Source organism: Boleophthalmus pectinirostris, unplaced genomic scaffold (assembly GCF_026225935.1).
Source record: "Boleophthalmus pectinirostris isolate CB_2022bp ecotype Guang Dong unplaced genomic scaffold, ASM2622593v1 HiC_scaffold_11, whole genome shotgun sequence".
Classification (NCBI taxonomy): domain Eukaryota; kingdom Metazoa; phylum Chordata; class Actinopteri; order Gobiiformes; family Gobiidae; genus Boleophthalmus; species Boleophthalmus pectinirostris.
In genome coordinates, this window is record NW_026570994.1 from 11,320,482 (window position 1) to 11,338,628 (window position 18,147).

General features: G+C 38.8%; 2 protein-coding genes across 5 annotated transcripts; both read right to left on the reverse strand.

Annotated features, from left to right (window-relative positions):
- Positions 1-305: 305 nt before the first annotated feature.
- LOC129407192 (ATP-binding cassette sub-family C member 4-like) lies at positions 306-12,555 on the reverse strand. Its single transcript, XM_055166867.1, has 15 exons — positions 12,537-12,555; positions 11,775-11,874; positions 11,235-11,345; positions 11,047-11,167; positions 10,718-10,942; positions 8,322-8,411; positions 8,081-8,244; positions 6,706-6,831; positions 4,952-5,201; positions 4,261-4,347; positions 4,073-4,162; positions 2,676-2,749; positions 2,474-2,570; positions 1,443-1,643; positions 306-347 (listed from the first exon to the last, which is right to left on the reverse strand). Exons 2-15 carry the CDS (start codon positions 11,831-11,833, stop codon positions 306-308), a joined length of 1,737 nt encoding a protein of 578 aa, XP_055022842.1. The 5' UTR covers positions 11,834-11,874; positions 12,537-12,555.
- A 30-nt stretch (positions 12,556-12,585) lies between these two features.
- On the reverse strand, positions 12,586-18,057 carry timmdc1 (translocase of inner mitochondrial membrane domain containing 1). Of its 4 annotated transcripts, XR_008633533.1 has the most exons (10): positions 17,869-18,057; positions 16,910-17,244; positions 16,202-16,367; positions 16,035-16,123; positions 15,840-15,907; positions 15,566-15,668; positions 14,140-14,250; positions 13,918-14,060; positions 13,407-13,523; positions 12,586-12,603 (listed from the first exon to the last, which is right to left on the reverse strand). XR_008633533.1 is itself a non-coding variant. In XM_055164495.1 (9 exons), exons 2-9 carry the CDS (start codon positions 17,221-17,223, stop codon positions 13,495-13,497), a joined length of 1,023 nt encoding a protein of 340 aa, XP_055020470.1. In that variant the 5' UTR covers positions 17,224-17,244; positions 17,869-18,057; the 3' UTR covers positions 13,359-13,494. The 4 variants fall into 4 exon arrangements, 3 of the variants coding, with proteins under 3 accessions (XP_055020470.1, XP_055020464.1, XP_020772825.1); XM_055164495.1 differs by lacking the exon at positions 12,586-12,603 and having other exon boundaries at positions 13,359-13,523; XM_055164489.1 differs by lacking the exon at positions 12,586-12,603 and having other exon boundaries at positions 13,359-14,060; positions 17,869-18,055.
- Positions 18,058-18,147: the final 90 nt, after the last annotated feature.

Sequence of the window (18,147 nt, forward strand, 5' to 3'; positions counted from 1 at the left end):
GCTTAAAATGCTTCATAGTTTGGCAGTAAGGTAATGTATCTAGTGATTATGACAGCCTTGTTTGTTCATTGGAAAAACACGCATTATTACATCAAAACAAATGTAAATTAATGATCTGCATGTTATAATTAAATACAAAATACCCAAAACAGAATCATGTGCTCTTTAATGCCATACAGTGGAAGATTTCAGGCAAACATCTCCACGGAGAGAAGCAAACGGGATATGCTCCAACAGAAAAATTACATATTGCACTTTTAAAATTGCAAGTAGAATATTTATATAACATAGGAAGTACAGTGTTCTCACCAGTAGACCAGCCACCAGTCCTGTAGGATGTATGCAGCCTATGGAAACACAACAGAAACTATGCACTCTTACTCAACACACATACGGCTGTTGTGCAATAACAGAGCCTCACCTCGGCTACGATACTGAGCAAGACTATAGAGAGAAGAGCGAGGTAACTACAGCCTGCAGTGAAGTATCGTGCATAAATCTCATGACTAACATTTCCTTCGATGCGCGTTTCCTCTGTGATGGTATGAACTGTTTCAATCTGGAGAGAAGCACAAACATCTGGTCTTAATGTAGGACTAGAAACATGGAGCAGATTAGGGCTGCGTTTTGTGTGTGTACAATTATTGCGTCTAATGTTTAGTTCACATTGCATTATTCTAAACATGTACAGGAGCAGTTATGAAACAATTACTGTATAAGAATCCAATATGTCCAAGAATCCAAGATCTTGTGCCACAAGATCTTGTGAGACAAAATTGCAAGAAGATTGTGCACACATGGTGAAAATTATTTTCTATTATATCTGAGATTTTATTCCATGTTTTTATGGATTTAAGTACTGCCAAATTACACTTCTTGAGAAGCTGTAGTCCCAAAAAGCAGTGCAACAATGTCAACAACAATTGTAACAAATATCAAAATCTCGTCTTGTCTCGTTCTCGTTTCAAATCTTGTGTCTCGTCTTGTCTCGTGGAAATTGTCTCTTGTCCAACCCCTAGTAAACTATGCAGAGGACATTGCCATGATTAATTTCACCAGGGATACACCCTGGTGTACCCTCATGCAGTTTGTGTTTAAAAGGAATAAAGTACATTTTCAGTCTCTACCCTAGTATCGGTTGATATCAGGTATCAGCAGATATGTAAGGCCCAAGTATCAAAGCGGTATCAGAAGAGAAAAACCTGGAATAGAGCATCCCTAAATTTCACCAGTCTATGAAATATCTTAAATCGAACTAAGTAAACAACAGTGACTATATGTTGTTGTATAAGCTTGTATGTTAAAACAACATTACTTAAATGACTGCAAACTTTGCCATTTAAGCTTTGACATTTTAGTTACTACTGCAATTAGGACTAATGTGACCAAAAATAACTGGAAGCATCTTTTAAAACACAACTAAGCTGGAAGAGAGCGTGAACTGTCTTGCTGCAGGAGCGGTGCGCTGTGGGATTTGTGTTTGTAGGTTCTAGTCTGGTTTGTGGTTCTAGCTCCTGAAGCAGGTTTGTCTGAAGCTCCTCAACAGTACGAGGCCACAACTCCTCGTCACTGTTCAGTAAAGACACCATGTCAAATCCAGACCCGGTCAGCCCTTGGTATGTTCCCTGAGCCACAATGTGACCCTGAAACACAAAAATACAGTTAACTTGATATAAAGTTAACTTGTATGTACACCACTATGATTATCAAATGTAATGTTGGACCGAGGATTCTCGATTTTCTTGGAATATAGCGGCTGAAAATTTCATAGATTATAATTGATTTCCATCTTTTAAAAGTACGCATTACAGTCCTATAATGTTCGAATGCAACACTTTAGTCAAATTCGATGACATTTGCATTGTAGAAACATTCATTGTTGAGTGACCATATTATGTTTTGGTACACAACTATAAGGTTAGTAAGAAGTTAGGTTCGTAATTTGTCAATTTGTGCGGTTGTTTGTACAGCTTAGTCAATTTAGTTCCTTTACTCAATTATTTGGTTGACGGTGCCTTAGTCAACATTTTGATTGAGCGGATGAAGTTTTGATAGTATATTTATGAAAACTCCAGCAAAAAGAGAATACTGTTACTGAGTGCTAACTATTTACATTTCCAGGTTTTTTAATTTATATGTAAAAGCCAATGAAACATCAGATTGAAAAGTTTCACTATGTCTTTTTATAATATATGACGAAAATTTGGTACACTTCGTCTGCATTGAGTAAGATACAGTCATTGGTTTAGATACAATCATTTTCAGAAACATGATCTTTCAGAGCACGCACCTCTTTTTAGTCGACAATTTGAACAGACAATTGTGATTATCAATAGAGGAATGTCAAGTATTCAACCAGGAATTTCTTAAAAGTAGCAGATTACTGAGGTCCTGATCCATTGTAATGTAACAGTCAGTCGCTTTAGTCGCAGTAGATTTAATAAGATATTTAATTTAACAACAACTCAAATACCAAATCTCCATTTAGAACGATGATGTGGTCGGCCCCTTTCAGGTACTGCAGCTGGTGAGTGACCGAACTTGGCATTAAATTATAGATTTGAGAACCTCTGGATACAGCATTAATAAGGCATTACAACTGCTTGAGCAAGCATTAGATCGGCATTACGACATTATCAGAAGACTGAAGATTCAAAACAAATGGAGGAACTCACTGATCAAACAGAAACTTTCCGACCTCAGCGTCCACAGCACTTAAAGGGTCATCCAGGAGGTAGATGTCTGCATCCTGATACACGGCTCTTAAACACACAACCAGTGAACAAATCATAAATATTAATAAATCATTTAAATAAATATCATTATTCCAATAACCTGAAATCCTTTTTTAACAATTGTTTAAAAGGGATAATGTTTTAAAATTGGAACCCTTGGAAGATTGAAAGTATTATGTGTGATCATTACCTTTAGCCCATTGGCCTTAAAAATTAATTATAAGGGCATCTTTATGAATGAGATAAAGAAAACTATTACATTAAACATGTAGCCCCATTTAATTGAAACTTTAATTTTTTTGACTTAAAATTCAAAAGAATTTAAAACTCTCCCTTTGGCTCCACTGTAACATGCAGTGAAGCATTTTTGCAAATCGTTCAAGTGAGCATATTTTTGCCAATTGCATTTCAATGCAAAGTGGGAAAAATAAAAATCTATTTTCTTCTAAACAAATCGATTTGAACAAATTTGATTAATTAGTTAATCAGTTTTTTGCTCAGCCCTAATTCATGCCTGAAAATCCTTCCATTAAATGACAGCATAGTACGAGCCTGAGTCCTCTTTAGGAAATATGACATGCAATAATGAAGAGAAGAAAACCTGCCTCGCCAGAGTGACCCCTTGTCTGCCCTCCGAAGATGGTCCACCTCTGTTTCCTAATGTAAACATTGGCTAACAAGGCCTCCATGTTCAAACAAAGTAAGTGAAAGTCTGCGTCTTAAACACCCTTGCTTTCATACTCACACAAAACAAATACTTGTGAGAAATGTTAAGTGCTCGATTTGTCAATGTTTTAACAGGATCTTTAAGAGTTCCAAACAGCTGTAGGTTAGAACCATTAGATACCATTCAGATGGAAGACAACGTGTAATTACTGAGCGGTGTCACAGAGGCTTAGAAAATTCAACAGTCAAAGGAAGCTGCAAGATCCACTCCAACTTAGAAACAAAGAACAAGAGCGAACCATAGAATTTGTGAAATTACATTACACAACATGAAACAGTAAATGTCCATAGGAGATCCATTAACAAAAACTGTGGAACAACCCAATAATCTGCTGGATCATCATTTGTAAATACAATACATGCCAAATTACTTTTGAATGAACACAACAACTGGTCATCTTAATTTCATATTTTTTTTCTTAACAAAGCATCTTAAAAATTAAATTGTTTCTATTCTATGTAAGGCGTGATTGAAAGATGAAATTTAATATGATTGTCCACTTTAGGAAAATTGTCTCTTGCACCTGTAAAATTAAAGTATGACATATTGGATTAGCATGCAGTTCTCTATTAAATAAATTCTACCATTAAACAGATGTATATGCATGTACCTTCCCTGCTCCCACAGGCCCAATGACGGCCAACAGCTGCTGTGGTTTCACTGTGATGGAAACGCTCTGCAGTGAAGGCGCGTCCAGACTCTAGACACAAATATTGAAGCGAGACCAGAGTAATTTTTAATCCATAACATCACAAGACATACAAGTTAAAAATTTGCCTCCTGACCTTGTCCCAGTACCATGTCATGAAGCTCCACAGGGATCTCTTTGTCTTCTAGAGCGAGAACGACATCATTTCTCTCAACCTCATCCAGCAGCAGGTAATTCTGAAAGAGAAAAACACTTGTCTCATACTGTGAAACATCTAAAAGAGCAGTTCCAGTAGTAAAATTTACTGCATGAGGACATGGTAATAGAAGCTTTTTGGTGGAGCTTGCCTCCTTTTCTTTGCCTAGAATATTGCACAGTATGGCAATAAACTGATCTATGTCCCTGGAGACAAGCAGGTGACACCAAGCTGCCAAGTTACAAATCAGATATGTGGAGAGGGTAATAAAAATATCTGTAATTAATCTGTAACTCACTTGCAACTAAATAATTTTATTACATACTGTACTGCGTGCATGAGTGTATGTGACAAATAAACTAAAGCAGGCGATGCACCCTGCAATGAAGAAGTTACACAGCCTACCTTTAAAAGTTTTTTTTTTTTTTTTTTAAGTACAATGACAATCATACTTTGTTTGAATCTTCTGAAGTAAGAAGATGAAACAACAAATATCTTTCTCCCTAGCACTAGTCAAACATTATTCAACTTAGTCTCAAAACAAATAATTCAAGTAAGAAAGTTCTTGTGTGCCTCAGGGGTCCCCTTACAGCAGGTGGGAATTTGATCTAAGATACCAAATATCAAAACAAACCTGCACCTACCCTAATCCTGAATATGCTGACTCGAGTCTCTGAGACTTTCTCTACGGCCAGGGGGAAGAAGAGGGTCACAGTGAGTTTGATGGTCCCGTACAGAGACACAGTGACAAACACACTGCTGGCTGTTATGGCATTCCCCAGAAGAGCGTAAACAGTGAATGTGAAGAAAACAATGATCTTGCTGCTGGCAAAGAAAGACGCCATGTTGAGACCCCGGAGGTAGGAGCTCTTCATGATTTGATGAATTTCTTTTCTGCAAAAATGTCACAGAATACATAATAGACTTTTTGTAACAAAGTGGTATTAAGGGCTGCAATGATTAATCAGAATAATCATGACTTAAAAAAATAAATAAATAAAAAATAAAGATACATTTATTTTATCATTACCTGGGCTATACAGACTCCTGCCCAAAGTTGGTTTATAAAGATGACAGTGGCATTACATGGTTTTCTGATTTATGTTATGTTGTTTCCTTATCACAGACATACCTGGAGTTGTGCTTTGTTTCATTCACACATGTTAATTTTAAAACTACTGCTCCATGAGATCACAAGGTAGAATAGAGCACTTTGATCTTTGGAGATGTAATAAATGGATTACTCAAACATCTCATAGAACAAGTATGTTTTTGATAAGTAAACAATGGTCTAAAATGGCTAAAAGCTCACAAGAGTCAATTTTGCATAATATGGGACCTTTAAATATCCAAAAAAGACACAGTATTTCAAACCTTCATTCTTAAATTTGGTTAAAACATTTTAAAAATCACAATGTACAATAGAAATAATCCCTAACTAGTATTATAGTACATGCCTGTGTCTGAATACACGTATCCATAAGACTTTTAGATAATGGTCAGCTTGAAGACATCACAGCATGTATGTTTAGTTTTTAAGTGACTAATTTCATGTCTAAAGAACAACAAATGCAAAAAGCAAAATGAGTCCCTAACAATGTGTGCAGACATGCATGCTGTAACATGTTGTGTTAAACATAAACTACAGAGAACTATAACAACTTTATAATTTACTGAACTAGCCTTTTAACAAATACTAAAAATACTAAACCTTCAGATTTTAGCAGTTGCCTGCAATGAGTTAACACTTGTTGAGGAAGAAAGGTCAAATGGGCTTTTACAAATATTAAACTGGTTAAGAGGAAGGGTGTACGTTAGAGCAAGATCCTTCCGTTCAGAAAATTCCTGTCTTTGGTTTAACTAATGGCAGTGATGGAATATAACAAAAGTAGTAGTAAAGTACTGGACTTAAGTATACATTTTAGTCATCTGCAATTTACTGAATTTTAAAGTGGGTACTTTTTAGTTTTACTTCATTACATTTGAGAGCAGGTATCTCTCTACTCCACTTCATTTTTTTTTTAACAGGACTGAAAAGTAAAAGCCTTTTTCATTATTGTTTGAGACCTGCTGAAAGGCTGAAGTTTATTTTTAACATAATTTGAGCAAATAAAAATATCCAAAAAACAAACAGATAGGAAAAAACACAGATTCAGTTGTGTCTGTTGAACAAAACTTGGCACAAATTTTTATCAAAATCAATAAATGTGAAGCCTTAAAAGACCTTAAAGTACACTCTAAGTAGATTTTTCATGTGATGCTTTTACTTGAGTATTTCTTTGCTTTGGTATCTGTACTTTTACTTAAGTAACAAAACTGAGTACTTCTTCCACCACTGGCTAATGAAATGTAACTGCAAGCCAAATTGAAAAAATGACAGAGAAGATACGTGGCTTACTTTCTAACACCAGTGAGGAGAGCCGAAAATGGCTTTTCCCAGGCGTACATCTTAATGATCCTGATGCCTGATACGACCTCATTCATGATGCGGATCCTGTTGTCTGTAAAGATAACTGATTTACTCCTGAAATGACAAAGATAACATCATTAACATTTGGATGACGACAACACAAGCCCCGAGGCAGAGGTGGAAAGTTACAAGTACAAAAGAAAATGTAAGAAAAAATGGCATGTGTACTTTAAAGGGCCCATATTAGGCCATTTTCAGATTTATGTATGTTATGATGTTTCCTCATCACAAACAGACATCGAGTTGTGTTTTATTTCATTCAAAAATGTTTAACACACAAACTTATGTCACGTGGTAATACAGGAATTGCTCCACTATGTTTTTAAACTCTATATACACCTTCACTAGAATCATGGGAGTAGTTTCAGCCCAGGAATAGCCAATTCCAATTAAACAAAAGGTTAAAGGTAACTGTTAGCTTGAAAACTACCATTACATGACATCACAACATATGAATGAAACAAAACAACTCCAGGTATGTTTTTGACGAGGTAACGTTCCAACATGCCTTAGAGCTCACAAGAGTCAATATAGCGTAATATATGGCCTATAAGCACATTTTGCAAATGAAACGCATTACTTTAACTTGATTACATTTGAGAGCAGTTCTCCACCAGATTTCTGAAATGGACTGTAAAGTAATTTTTATTAGGGGCCTTAAGGTTTGAGTGAGGCTGGGTTTAGAACATACAGAACTGTGTAGATAAAAATGACCAGATAAATTGATCAATTCAGTCCTTTTGGTTGATTAGTAAATATCAGCACAAGTTTTTCACAAGATCACAGCATTTGACAATGTTACAGTTGTCAGAATTATCAACTGATACAACAATACTTTTACTTAAAAGGTGCATGTAACTTCAAAAGGTGGAGGGTCAGCTACTTGCTTGTCTCCATGGAGATGTTATTTCTTTGCATGGAATGTTCCACAGTATGGCATTCAGCGTATCTGCCTTGCATGTATTCAATTACAAGTTCTTTCTAGCTCAACAATACCTTGAAAAAACATGAATTTTACTATGTGCAGGCTTGCTTCCCCATAGGTATGTCCAGTACTTTGCCTCCATTGTGATAACAAAGTTTAATTCCATACTGCATAACATTCAAGTCAAAGCAATTACATCTCCATGAAGCCAAGCAGGTGGCATATCCTCTACCAGAAAGGATACACAGTGCATCATTAAGTAGATTTTTACAATTATTTTATTGCCAGATCTACTTTTGAGTAAATCTGCTGTATCTGTACTTTTTTAGAATTGAGTCCTGCTTCCACCATTGACAAGAGGGTTTTAGTGTAATTTACCTGAATAGCCCAAATAACTTCCCAAACCAGGTCTGTAGAGGCAACATGAGAGCCACTATGGTCACTCCAGCCAGACAGGAGAGGCCGATCTCATACCACAACAACGCAAGGATAACTGCAGCCTGCAGGGGGCCTATCCACAGGTAGTGCAGGTTTAAAGTGATCTATGAACAAAGGGGGGCAGTGTGAGTACAAGATGCAAAAACTGAATTAAGAGTTCACTGAATACGAGTGTGTGGACCTCATCGAATCTGTTCACGTCATTGGAGAGAAGGTTCACTATTTGGCCAGTGGTGGTTCGTCCAACAGATTCAGTGCTGAGTTGAAGGGCCTGAACATAAGGAATATGTTAAGCTGAGTTAAATGTGGTTTCAAAAAGTAGTATAGGTTTAGAAGTACAAGTGCTTGGACCAAGTAAGCAAAATAAGTTATTCATAGTAGTAGCTGAACTAGTAGTAGTAGCAGTGGTGGACAAGTAGTAGCTGTAGCCTGTAGTGCTAGAAAAGGATACTAACTGGCAAACCCTACTCTCAATACTTTTTTGATTCATTATTACTGACTTGAGTTATATTTCAATGTCAGTACTTAGGCTAGAAATTATAATATTGAAACAAATTTAAGCAACCAACACAATAAAACAAGATTTAAACTACAAAAGCTATTCTAAAGCTACTATATCTTATAAAAAAACAAACCTAGTAAAATAAAATAAAAAATCAGGAGCTGCATTAAAGAAACAGCACAATAAAACACTGTTGTGCTTTGCAGTTTGCATGAGTAATGAGTGATAGAAGTTATTAATTCTCCCTTTTATGGCAAAAATGTCATCATATAGCCAAAAAATGACAAATTTCCCAATAGTGCTAAGAAAATGTACATATGATAAATACTGACCCCTAAAAATATTATTACAGCATTCATATATTCAACAATATAGTAAGAGTCAATATAGTAAATATAGTAACAGGCCTATAAATTGCATATGACAGGTTTATAATATTTTTTTATTATTATGATGGGATGGTATTTGTGGTCAATATTGGTCATTGTGTTTCATCTGTCAAGTGGCATTCGGTTATGAAAAGAAATTGGCACAAAGTTCAAAAAAGAAAATCGCCCAGTCTGGCATTAATACACAAAGCTCCATCCAAAATGCAGGAACAATAATAACTTTTGTGCAAATCAGACAAAATTTGGCTCTTGGTTACAGCTGTGGTGGAAGGTAACAAAGTACAGAAGTAAAGTACAATTCTTATGTACAATTTTTAGGTGTATGTACTGTGGTGGAAATTTTAGTATTGGATGTTGTTCTTTCTGTTGTCTACGTAAGAAGTATTAAAAGCCACACTATTCTTTGTCTAATCCTTTCTGTCACAGGAAGGCTATAGTTATCCTTTTGGGTTTGCATGTCCATTGTTTATTTCACATGCTAAGTGTTTATCATCTGAGTACAGGTCAGGTTGATCAATGTAAAGGCATTACATTTCTGAGATAAGAAAGCCAAATGGCCAGCCAGACTAACCTAAATGCAAAGTGTTCTTGGGGAAGGGCTTGGACCTCAGTGAGTATTTAAGTGTTGTTACCCCACTGCTCTGGGCTCACTGGTGGCAGTAACTAATGGAATACCAGTGCAAACGTAATAAACCAACCTAGGCAGTCTTCTTGTACATTTTGGTATTTTACAGATAATTTCCATGACAGTACTTAAGTATGTTTAACAGAGGATACATTTTTACTTTTACTTCTCTCCATTTGAAAGCAGGTATCTAGACTACATTTTAGATCTGAATTTAATTTGAACTGATGTAAACAGTACTTTTCTTGACTAAGATGTATTTTTAGCACATTTTGGGTTAACGTCCCAACTTTGAGCAAACCATATACCCAAAACAGCTAGAAAATTTAAGAAATTACTGAATCATTTAAAATACACTAAATTCTTTATCAAAAGCTTTAATTTTCCAAAAGTCTCTGCAAAATACTTTTAACTTACAATGTATTTTAAAACAGGTAGCTTTATCTTAAATATTTTTTTTTCATGTGATACTTTTACTTGAATTATCTTTTGCCCCTGTATCTCTATTTTACTTAACAAATTTAAGTACTTCATCCACCACTGGGCTACAGTATGGTTGCTAAGGAAGTTATACAATTACCTCTACATAGCTACTGCACATGTCCAACCAGGAAGTAAAACTAAAAACTTAATAAAAAGTGAAAAACTAGGGTAAAACTAAATGTAGATGTTCAGCAAATTATTAAACATAGGCCTACTTACTTTAACAACGTTTTGAGGACATTGGCCTTCCAAACTGTCATCATCCTGACCTGTACTCAAATGCATTCATGTACAGGTGTTACGTGTCTGAGCTAAAGACTGACCTAAATGCTCTAAAAACTACTCTTGGGAAAGGGCTTGGATCTCAAACAGTATTTAAGTGTTGTTACCCTATTGCTCTGGGCTCCCTGCTGACAGAAACTCTTGTCAGTAGTGGGACCATTTGTTACTGACGCAAATGTAATAAACCAACATAGACAGTCTTCTTATATGTTTTGGTATTATTTTACAGATCATTTCCACAACACCTGTGTATATGTAACACCTGTCTCTGTGTAAAAAGAACTAGGCCATGGTACCTTCTTGAAGATCATGTGACACACAGCGACCCTCATCTTCATGCCAATCCTCTGGGAGTTGTAGTAGTACAGATGCTGCAGAAACGTTAGACCAAACGTGGACAGGGAAATGGCTGCTGCATATGTGCATGCCAACCAGAGACTTTGATCATCATTGGGGTCATAATTCTCAAAAAATAAAATTATTTTCCCTAACAAAAGAGGTTGGATGACTTTGATAGCTTCCTGAATGGAAAAGATACAACATATACATTTGTAAATATTCTAGGATTGGTTCGAACACTGCACAGGTGACAAGTAGAATGTAGTAGAACTGTTATGAAACATACCAAAGAAAAGGCAAAGAGTCCAGCCTTTGCATATGAGGCTCCATAGCATTGGAAAAGGACCTTTGTTAGACTGGGCTCAGAAAGCTGTTTTTTAGATTTTCTTACTTCACGGTCCCAAAAACTAAAAAAGATGAATGACTGGTGTATATTTTTAAAACTCTAATACTGCATGTTGCAATGTGGAGTACCTTTGTAGCTCTTTGCCGAGAGTTTCAGAGCGATCCTCTTCTAGAACATTATACATGTCACTCTCCTCTAGACGCTGTTTTTTCCCCAGTTGTAGTAGAGGGGACAGCCAGCTGCAACAGTTAATGATACACTGATTAAGCTCGTGTTTTGGTTGTACTATGAACATTAAAGAGACACCACCCTTTTATTACTCTATGTAGATAAATAACGGCATAGAGAGTGATCGTCTTCTGTGACTGAGATAACACCGGCATTGACTTAAACACCACCATACCACACATTTTTGGAGCACGTTCGTCCCATGCGTGTTTTAAACAGTTTGAGGAATGGTTTCAGACAAACAAGTGCAGCAAAAGCCTTGAATCCCATGTGTTTATCACAGAGCATATGACTAGTCTATAGTCACCATGGCTCACATAAAGGACATCGATCGGACATACAGCATAGTGCAGAATATCCTACAGTGGGATCACTATGTTCCAAACTGAATTCATTTAAAGCCGCGCGCCTGAAGACTACAACTAAAGTGGAAAACTTACCAGAGGAACAGTCTGGAGAGGCAACCGGCGTGCGCCAGTGGGCTGCTTTTGCTGGTCATTGCGCAGTGTCCTCGGAGCGAGTGGAGCGCAGCCCGAGCCCCTGCAGACAGCGGACCGTGGTCAACTGACTGAAGACTTCATTAAAGTACAGTTAGCGCACATCGTGACAACACGAGAGACGACAAGACTCCGCCGTCTCCCACTGCGCAGCTGTTCAGGACAGCGGTGTGACGGCTTCACGGACTCATCCGGTAACTCGTTAACAAAACACGGAACTAACGCGCGCATTTGGCAAATCCACGAATTGACGCAATAAATAAAAGCGAAAGCATGTAGTTGAATAACCATTTAGACGTGAAGGTTCAAGAAGATTATTAAAAATGTATTAAGTAACGTAAATACGAATTAACGCAAAGTCATCTGGTGTAAGAATTTTATAGTATCAGCCGAAACATTTCTTGTGTTTGAGACGGTCTTCAACAGATGCAACCTATCAAACACGCAAAAATGCGCTTTTCAAGCAGCGGTTTACAAGGCGCACTTGAATGCAGCACGTCTGCAATAAAAGTCAGAGGAGCAGCTCACGAGGAGCGATAACAGTGTACTTTCTTCGCGTGAAAGCCCAGAGGGTTTAATATAGACAAACCCAAACAGTCCTGCGTTTATTATTAACCTGCATGAGTCGTGCCTGTTGCGGAGCGCTGCAGAGATTAATTCTTATTTTGCACAAAGTGTTATGAAATAACAACAAATCATAGTCACCTGCCTGTTGCTTAAGCAAATCGCCTCAGTTCGACTGTGAGGTGCTTAGCACTGCAACTTCTTTAAACTAAAATAGAAAGGCAAAAGTAAGAGCCCATTATGAACAGCAACAACTCAACAACATAGCCAAATATTAAGAGTAGGTGAATTGTAAACAAGTCTGAGTAAGCATATGAAGAGTTTAAAAGCATCTTAAGGGTGCTTTCAATTAAATGAATTAACCAACGTATTTAGGACATTTAGGCTACGTATATTTGTCAGATATAGGCTACACTATATTACACCGCTATAATAGTCAATGAACATGAAACAAAAAAAAAAAAAAAAAAAAAAAAAACAAAACAAACACACACAATTTGATTTATTTTCCAACCTGTAGGTGGCAGTATTGGTCTCATCATGTTTAGTGTAGAAAATATTATAGATTTTCAGATAAAATAACTAGTAATCACATTCAAGATTTTAATAATTTTATAAGGTCGTTAGCCATCTTCTCCACTAGATGTCAGTCCAGCTCTTGTCAGGAGGGCACAAAGCATGACAACTATTAGGTAATGGTAAAAGATGCACAATGTAACTTTGTGGTGAAAGGTCTGCCCTAGCTCGTCTCCATGGATACAGTTCAGCAATGCCTGGTATGTCTATAGTAATAAACATATACATCTTTGACTTATTCAATTACATATGTCATATCTAATACTACTGCCTGGTGTCTCAAACTACGAAATGTTATCAGTCATATCTGCGGAGAGGCGAGCTTACTCACAGTAACTATGCATGTTTTTTAATCCAATGAAAGAATGAAATGATTTTATTTTAGTGTATTTTTTGGCTGAAAAGCTTTATTGATTGACTTATTTCCATAGGCACCTGATTATTGATTGTCTGGCATTGTTGTGGCGCTCGTCATCACCATGGTTGCGTCCCAGGCAACAGCTGCTGCTCTGTCACATCTTGTTTACACCAGGGGCCACAGCCATGACTGACCTAGTTGTTGAAAAGCCCAAGAGGCAAAGTCACAACAGAAAAAGCAACACGTTCAGTGCTTTGAAATTTAACTACTTATTAGCAACATATGGTTAAAAATGAGGTGTACCGTCAGCTACTATAGTCAACTGTCAAACATTGAATTTATTTCACAACTCAAAATATCCAGAGCGAGAGTTCTTTAACCACCACAATGAAGATGTAGTATTTGACATTAAGGTTTTGTTTGATTTAAAAGTGGATGGAGTTTGACAATGATCACATCAGATGGGGTTCCCGTTGCGTCCACAAGGTGCACACTCACACCTTAAAAGGTCTGTGTTCCATTAGTCCAGTGAAACCTGTGAAACATGTTGGTCCTCTCAGCTGTGTGGAGTCTGATTATCCAACACACCGGTTTGGTTGCTGGATGTGGTTTTATTTGGTGGTGAACTGAGCAACTCCTCGATCCTTTGCAGGTCTTTGGTGGCTTCATCCGTGTTTGAGCTTACATTAAGATCTCCAATCAGATCATCAGTCAGCTGCAGCCGGGCCTCCCTACGAAAATACACAAACATAAACGTTTTGTCATTTAGCAATAATCTACAAAATAAAATTAAAGACAATCTACCCTTACCATTCTGCTAGTTTTAGCTCATATAGCTCTCTGCGCTCCCTTTGTCTCCTCTCACGAACAGTTTCTCCGGACAGAGACTGCATGCTGATGATCATCAAACCAGCAGGGGCTCTGAAAACAAAGTTTGAGTCTGATTAAAGTTGGGAAATGTAGATGTAGAAAAGCTGGCACCCCTCTGGCTTTTTCTGTGTAAAAAGTGGAAGTTGATTACTGTATTAAATTAACCCCCTGCAGTCCTCCTCCACAGCCCCAACCCTCCCATTGTACCACGACTCATGCCCAGACGAGGGAACGATTCTGGGCTGAGATTTGGAGCATGATGTGCTTTCCGATTAGCTGCCCACTTTGATTCTCCTCCCTTCTGCCCCCTGACTGCACCTGGCAGAGCGGGGCAGTTTGCACACATCAAACGCTCCAGGTGGCTGGTCAGTCAGGCAGACACAAGAGGAAGAGGAGTGGGCCTAATATGAGAATGAGGCCAACACGAGGAGAGGACTCAGGCTAAGCCAACAACAAGCTGATGATCACAAAGACCATCCAAACCAGGCCCTGGAGTCTCTTACACTCTCCACATGCATTATGGGAGCAAGTACGTGTGCGTGCACTCAGCTGGAAGAGACCACAGGGACAGGGGGATGAGAGGAGGGGATTGAGGGCTGAGAGGGGACAGAGGGGGGGACAAAAGAGGGGACAGAGAGGTACAGAGGGCTGACAGTAGGGGACATGGGGCCAAGGAGAGAGGACAGAGAGCTGAGAGGAAGACAGAGGAGAAGACAGAGGAGGGGACACAGGTGGGCCATGTCCGGGGACAAGGGGAGAGGACAGAGAGCTGAGAGGGGACACAGGTGGGCCATGTCCAGACTCAAGTCTGAGACTCAAGTCTGAGACTCAAGTCTGAGACTCAAGTCTGAGACTCAAGTCTGAGACTCAAGTCTGAGACTCAAGTCTGAGACTCAAGTCTGAGACTCAAGTCTGAGACTCAAGTCTGAGACTCAAGTCTGAGACTCAAGTCTGAGACTCAAGTCTGAGTCTGGACATGGCCCTCAACAGAGAGGGACGGGACATGGGTGAAACACAGCTGCTGCTGCTGCTGCCGCATTGGCAGCTCCTTCTCCCTCATATCCACAACAGCCTTCTGTGCTGCACATGAGCCCTCTGGCTCCCCCTCCTCCGCTGGAGGTGGAGGGCGGAAGGGGTTCAGCTGGCCCACAGAGGGGCGCTGGGAGGGCCGCAGCTGGCTACCAGAGGCATACAGGCAAAACGCACAAGCATGAGCAAACAAGCCTCAAATATGTATCTGTGCATGTTGATAATTGCTTAAAATACAAAACACATCAAAACGATGTACCATATATGTGGCTACACACACTGATGTTCAAGTGAAACTTTTTCAATTGTTCAATAGTGTTTCGTGTAGTTTTGTTACTTCAGTGAAAGAAGCCAGCCGTACCCCAGGACAGCGCCAATGATTGATCCTGCCACCAGTCCCCCCAGACCCAGGTTCAGTCTGAACAGGCCTCCAGTCACAGCTGTGAGGGACAAAACAACTCTTCAAATAAGTCTATAATAATGAGTTTCTAATCTGTCAATATCATTTTAGTTTAAATATACAGTATCTACAAGGTGGCACTGTAGCACTACACAAGTTGATAATAATCTCATAAAACTCTGGTGCATCATTTACAGCTTCACACACTCACCTCCAGCTGCTGCGTAGTGGCTGAGTTTAGACTTGTCTCTGTACACAGACAGGCCGGTGCTCACAGTGCTAAGTATTAAAACATAACATCAAAATTGGTACATTATTTCAGCAATAGTCAGTTTGCTTCTCAGAGTGCACAGCTACTGTATTTCTCAAACTCCAAAGTCAAATGTACCACATAAAAAAAACTCACTTAAACAAAGTAACAAAAGCAGCCACCCTCCAGCTCCATCTCCAGCCGTACCTCACAAAGCCTCGGATGGCAGCATTATGAGCCGAGCGCTGAACAGGATAAACAGAATAAAACTGTCTCTAAACAAAACAATGTCATGCTATAGACAGCAGTCCGGCTCCACTCACCACTGCATCGACTCGGCCTGTGTAGATCTCAGCCTGACTCATTTGGATGTAGCGTTTTCTGGCTTCTCGGGCCGCAGGCAGACCACCATAGAAAAGACCAGCAACTGCCGCAACCAACCCACTTTTAAGCACATTGGTGAGCTCTTCTGAATACTTCTGTGTGGGACTGTGGAGATATATACAAGGAAAATATTATTACTATCTCCATATTCTAGTACAGTACCTTCTCTCTGCTAGTATAACGCCGTTGTACTGAGGCTTCTGAATTAGGACTAAACTCAACTAAACAGGGAGGGACTGGGTCACCTAGCCTGAGCTTCAGAAGGGTTCTGTCTTTTTAATATGCCTTTGTATAGTAGAGGAAAAGTCATATGTAGCTATAGGAAAATTGGCAACCTATGAAAAACTATAGGCTACCAGTGTTAATTGTATTGTCTGGAAAAGGAGGCAGAAAAGATTACTCTTCTTTATGCTCTTTTTCATTAATTTCCTGTATGTATATGTTTTTTTTATATTTCATGTTTTATTGTGTGTGAGTGGTCTAAACTGTCATATGCACCTTAACTTATTTTACAATACAATGTGAACTCAAGAAATAATGCAGAATTCACAGTTATATTTTTGGTGAATTTTTCAAAGTAAGTTATAGTAGAAATAATTTTAAATACAGTATTCTTAAAAACAATGTGATAGGGATTATACACTGACTGTCTTTCAAAAAGGTCCTTTATACGGTCCCATCCAGTGTCAGGAAACTCTGGCTTCCCCAGGACGGCTGGCAAGGTCCCATTCACAGATGCAGAGCTATGGGAGGGCATCTGTGCAAACTGTGCAGACTGTGCAGCCTCTCCATCAGCTGCATGGACCCTAGGGAGGGGGAGGCAGAAGGAAACCGGCCTCTCTCTGTGGAAGAAGCCCCTTATCATGTCCAGTATTAAACCGGTGTGTAGTGTATCCTCGGGGTGTGAGTCTGCCCGCTGTCTCCAGGGGGCATGGCGCATTAGGGGCAGTTCTGGGGGCATCACGCCTCAGCTGGCGTCAGCCTGTGGTACAGAGGCAGAACACATGGCTGTAGGTTTGCACTTTCCAAACTCTATCCCTAAAACTAATTGCCAGAAGATGGAGTAATATGGCGTGGTCCTCCTCCTAAACAGCAGATGTTTGATTGGGATGCCCTACCATAACATATGGAACTTACAAGTTTACAACAAGTTTGACTGTATAAAAGTGATACAATATTTACAGTACCCATTTCACATTATTTGTGCTAAATATAATGTTATGAGTTGGAAATAAGAAAAAGCACATTAAAAATAATTCTATAAAGAAAATATTACAATACATTTCAAAGTATATAATGCTGAAAAAGAGTACATGTGAAAGGTGTCCCAGTAGCTCCAAAACACAGCGACACACGTGACTGTGTTGATTGAAAACTGCAGAACACCTGGCTCAAGTGCACCAAGTATTAGCCAATGTAAAAATGCAAAATAACACGAATTTTGCATTGTAAAACGCAACCTAAACCACATAAACAATGCGTCACTGTGCTTGTAAATAGCCATTTTAAGAAAATGTGAGAAACACAACAGAGATTTATCATTGGCTTTGAACCGATGTTGTAGTGCTTAGGCTTATTCATAGCTAACCGTGAAAACATGTCTTACCGCCGAACGTAGCGTGTTCATCCAAGGTCCAATAGATACAGGAAATTTAACAGTTTGGCAAGAACAGCACGTAACTAAAGTATAACTTCAGTTTTTGCACAAGTGTCCTCTCACTGACACACCGGCGTCTCTCAACCCCTGACCCCGCAGCACGAGCACAGCGGAATCGCGCCCCCTGCGGCCGGAGGACTACTGCAGCAAGTACCAGAAGTATCAGAAATTATTTTTGACTTTAACCCTAAAAATAAAAAACATACAGGAAAAAAACATTATTAAAAG

Excerpts from the sequence above, each read along its gene's own strand:
- LOC129407192 (XM_055166867.1), bottom strand. The coding sequence starts at position 11,833 with ATGACCAGCAAAAGCAGCCCACTGGCGCACGCCGGTTGCCTCTCCAGA. Across the intron at positions 11,346-11,774 it reads CTCTCCAGACTGTTCCTCTG|CTGGCTGTCCCCTCTACTAC; the intron begins GTAAGTTTTCCA and ends TAACTGTTGCAG. Across the intron at positions 8,245-8,321 it reads ACGTGAACAGATTCGATGAG|ATCACTTTAAACCTGCACTA; the intron begins GTCCACACACTC and ends CTTTGTTCATAG.
- timmdc1 (XM_055164489.1), bottom strand. The coding sequence starts at position 17,223 with ATGCCCCCAGAACTGCCCCTAATGCGCCATGCCCCCTGGAGACAGCGG. Across the intron at positions 15,908-16,034 it reads GCTTTTGTTACTTTGTTTAA|CACTGTGAGCACCGGCCTGT; the intron begins GTGAGTTTTTTT and ends TTTAATACTTAG. Across the intron at positions 14,251-15,565 it reads GGCTGGCTTCTTTCACTGAA|AGCCCCTGCTGGTTTGATGA; the intron begins GTAACAAAACTA and ends CTTTGTTTTCAG.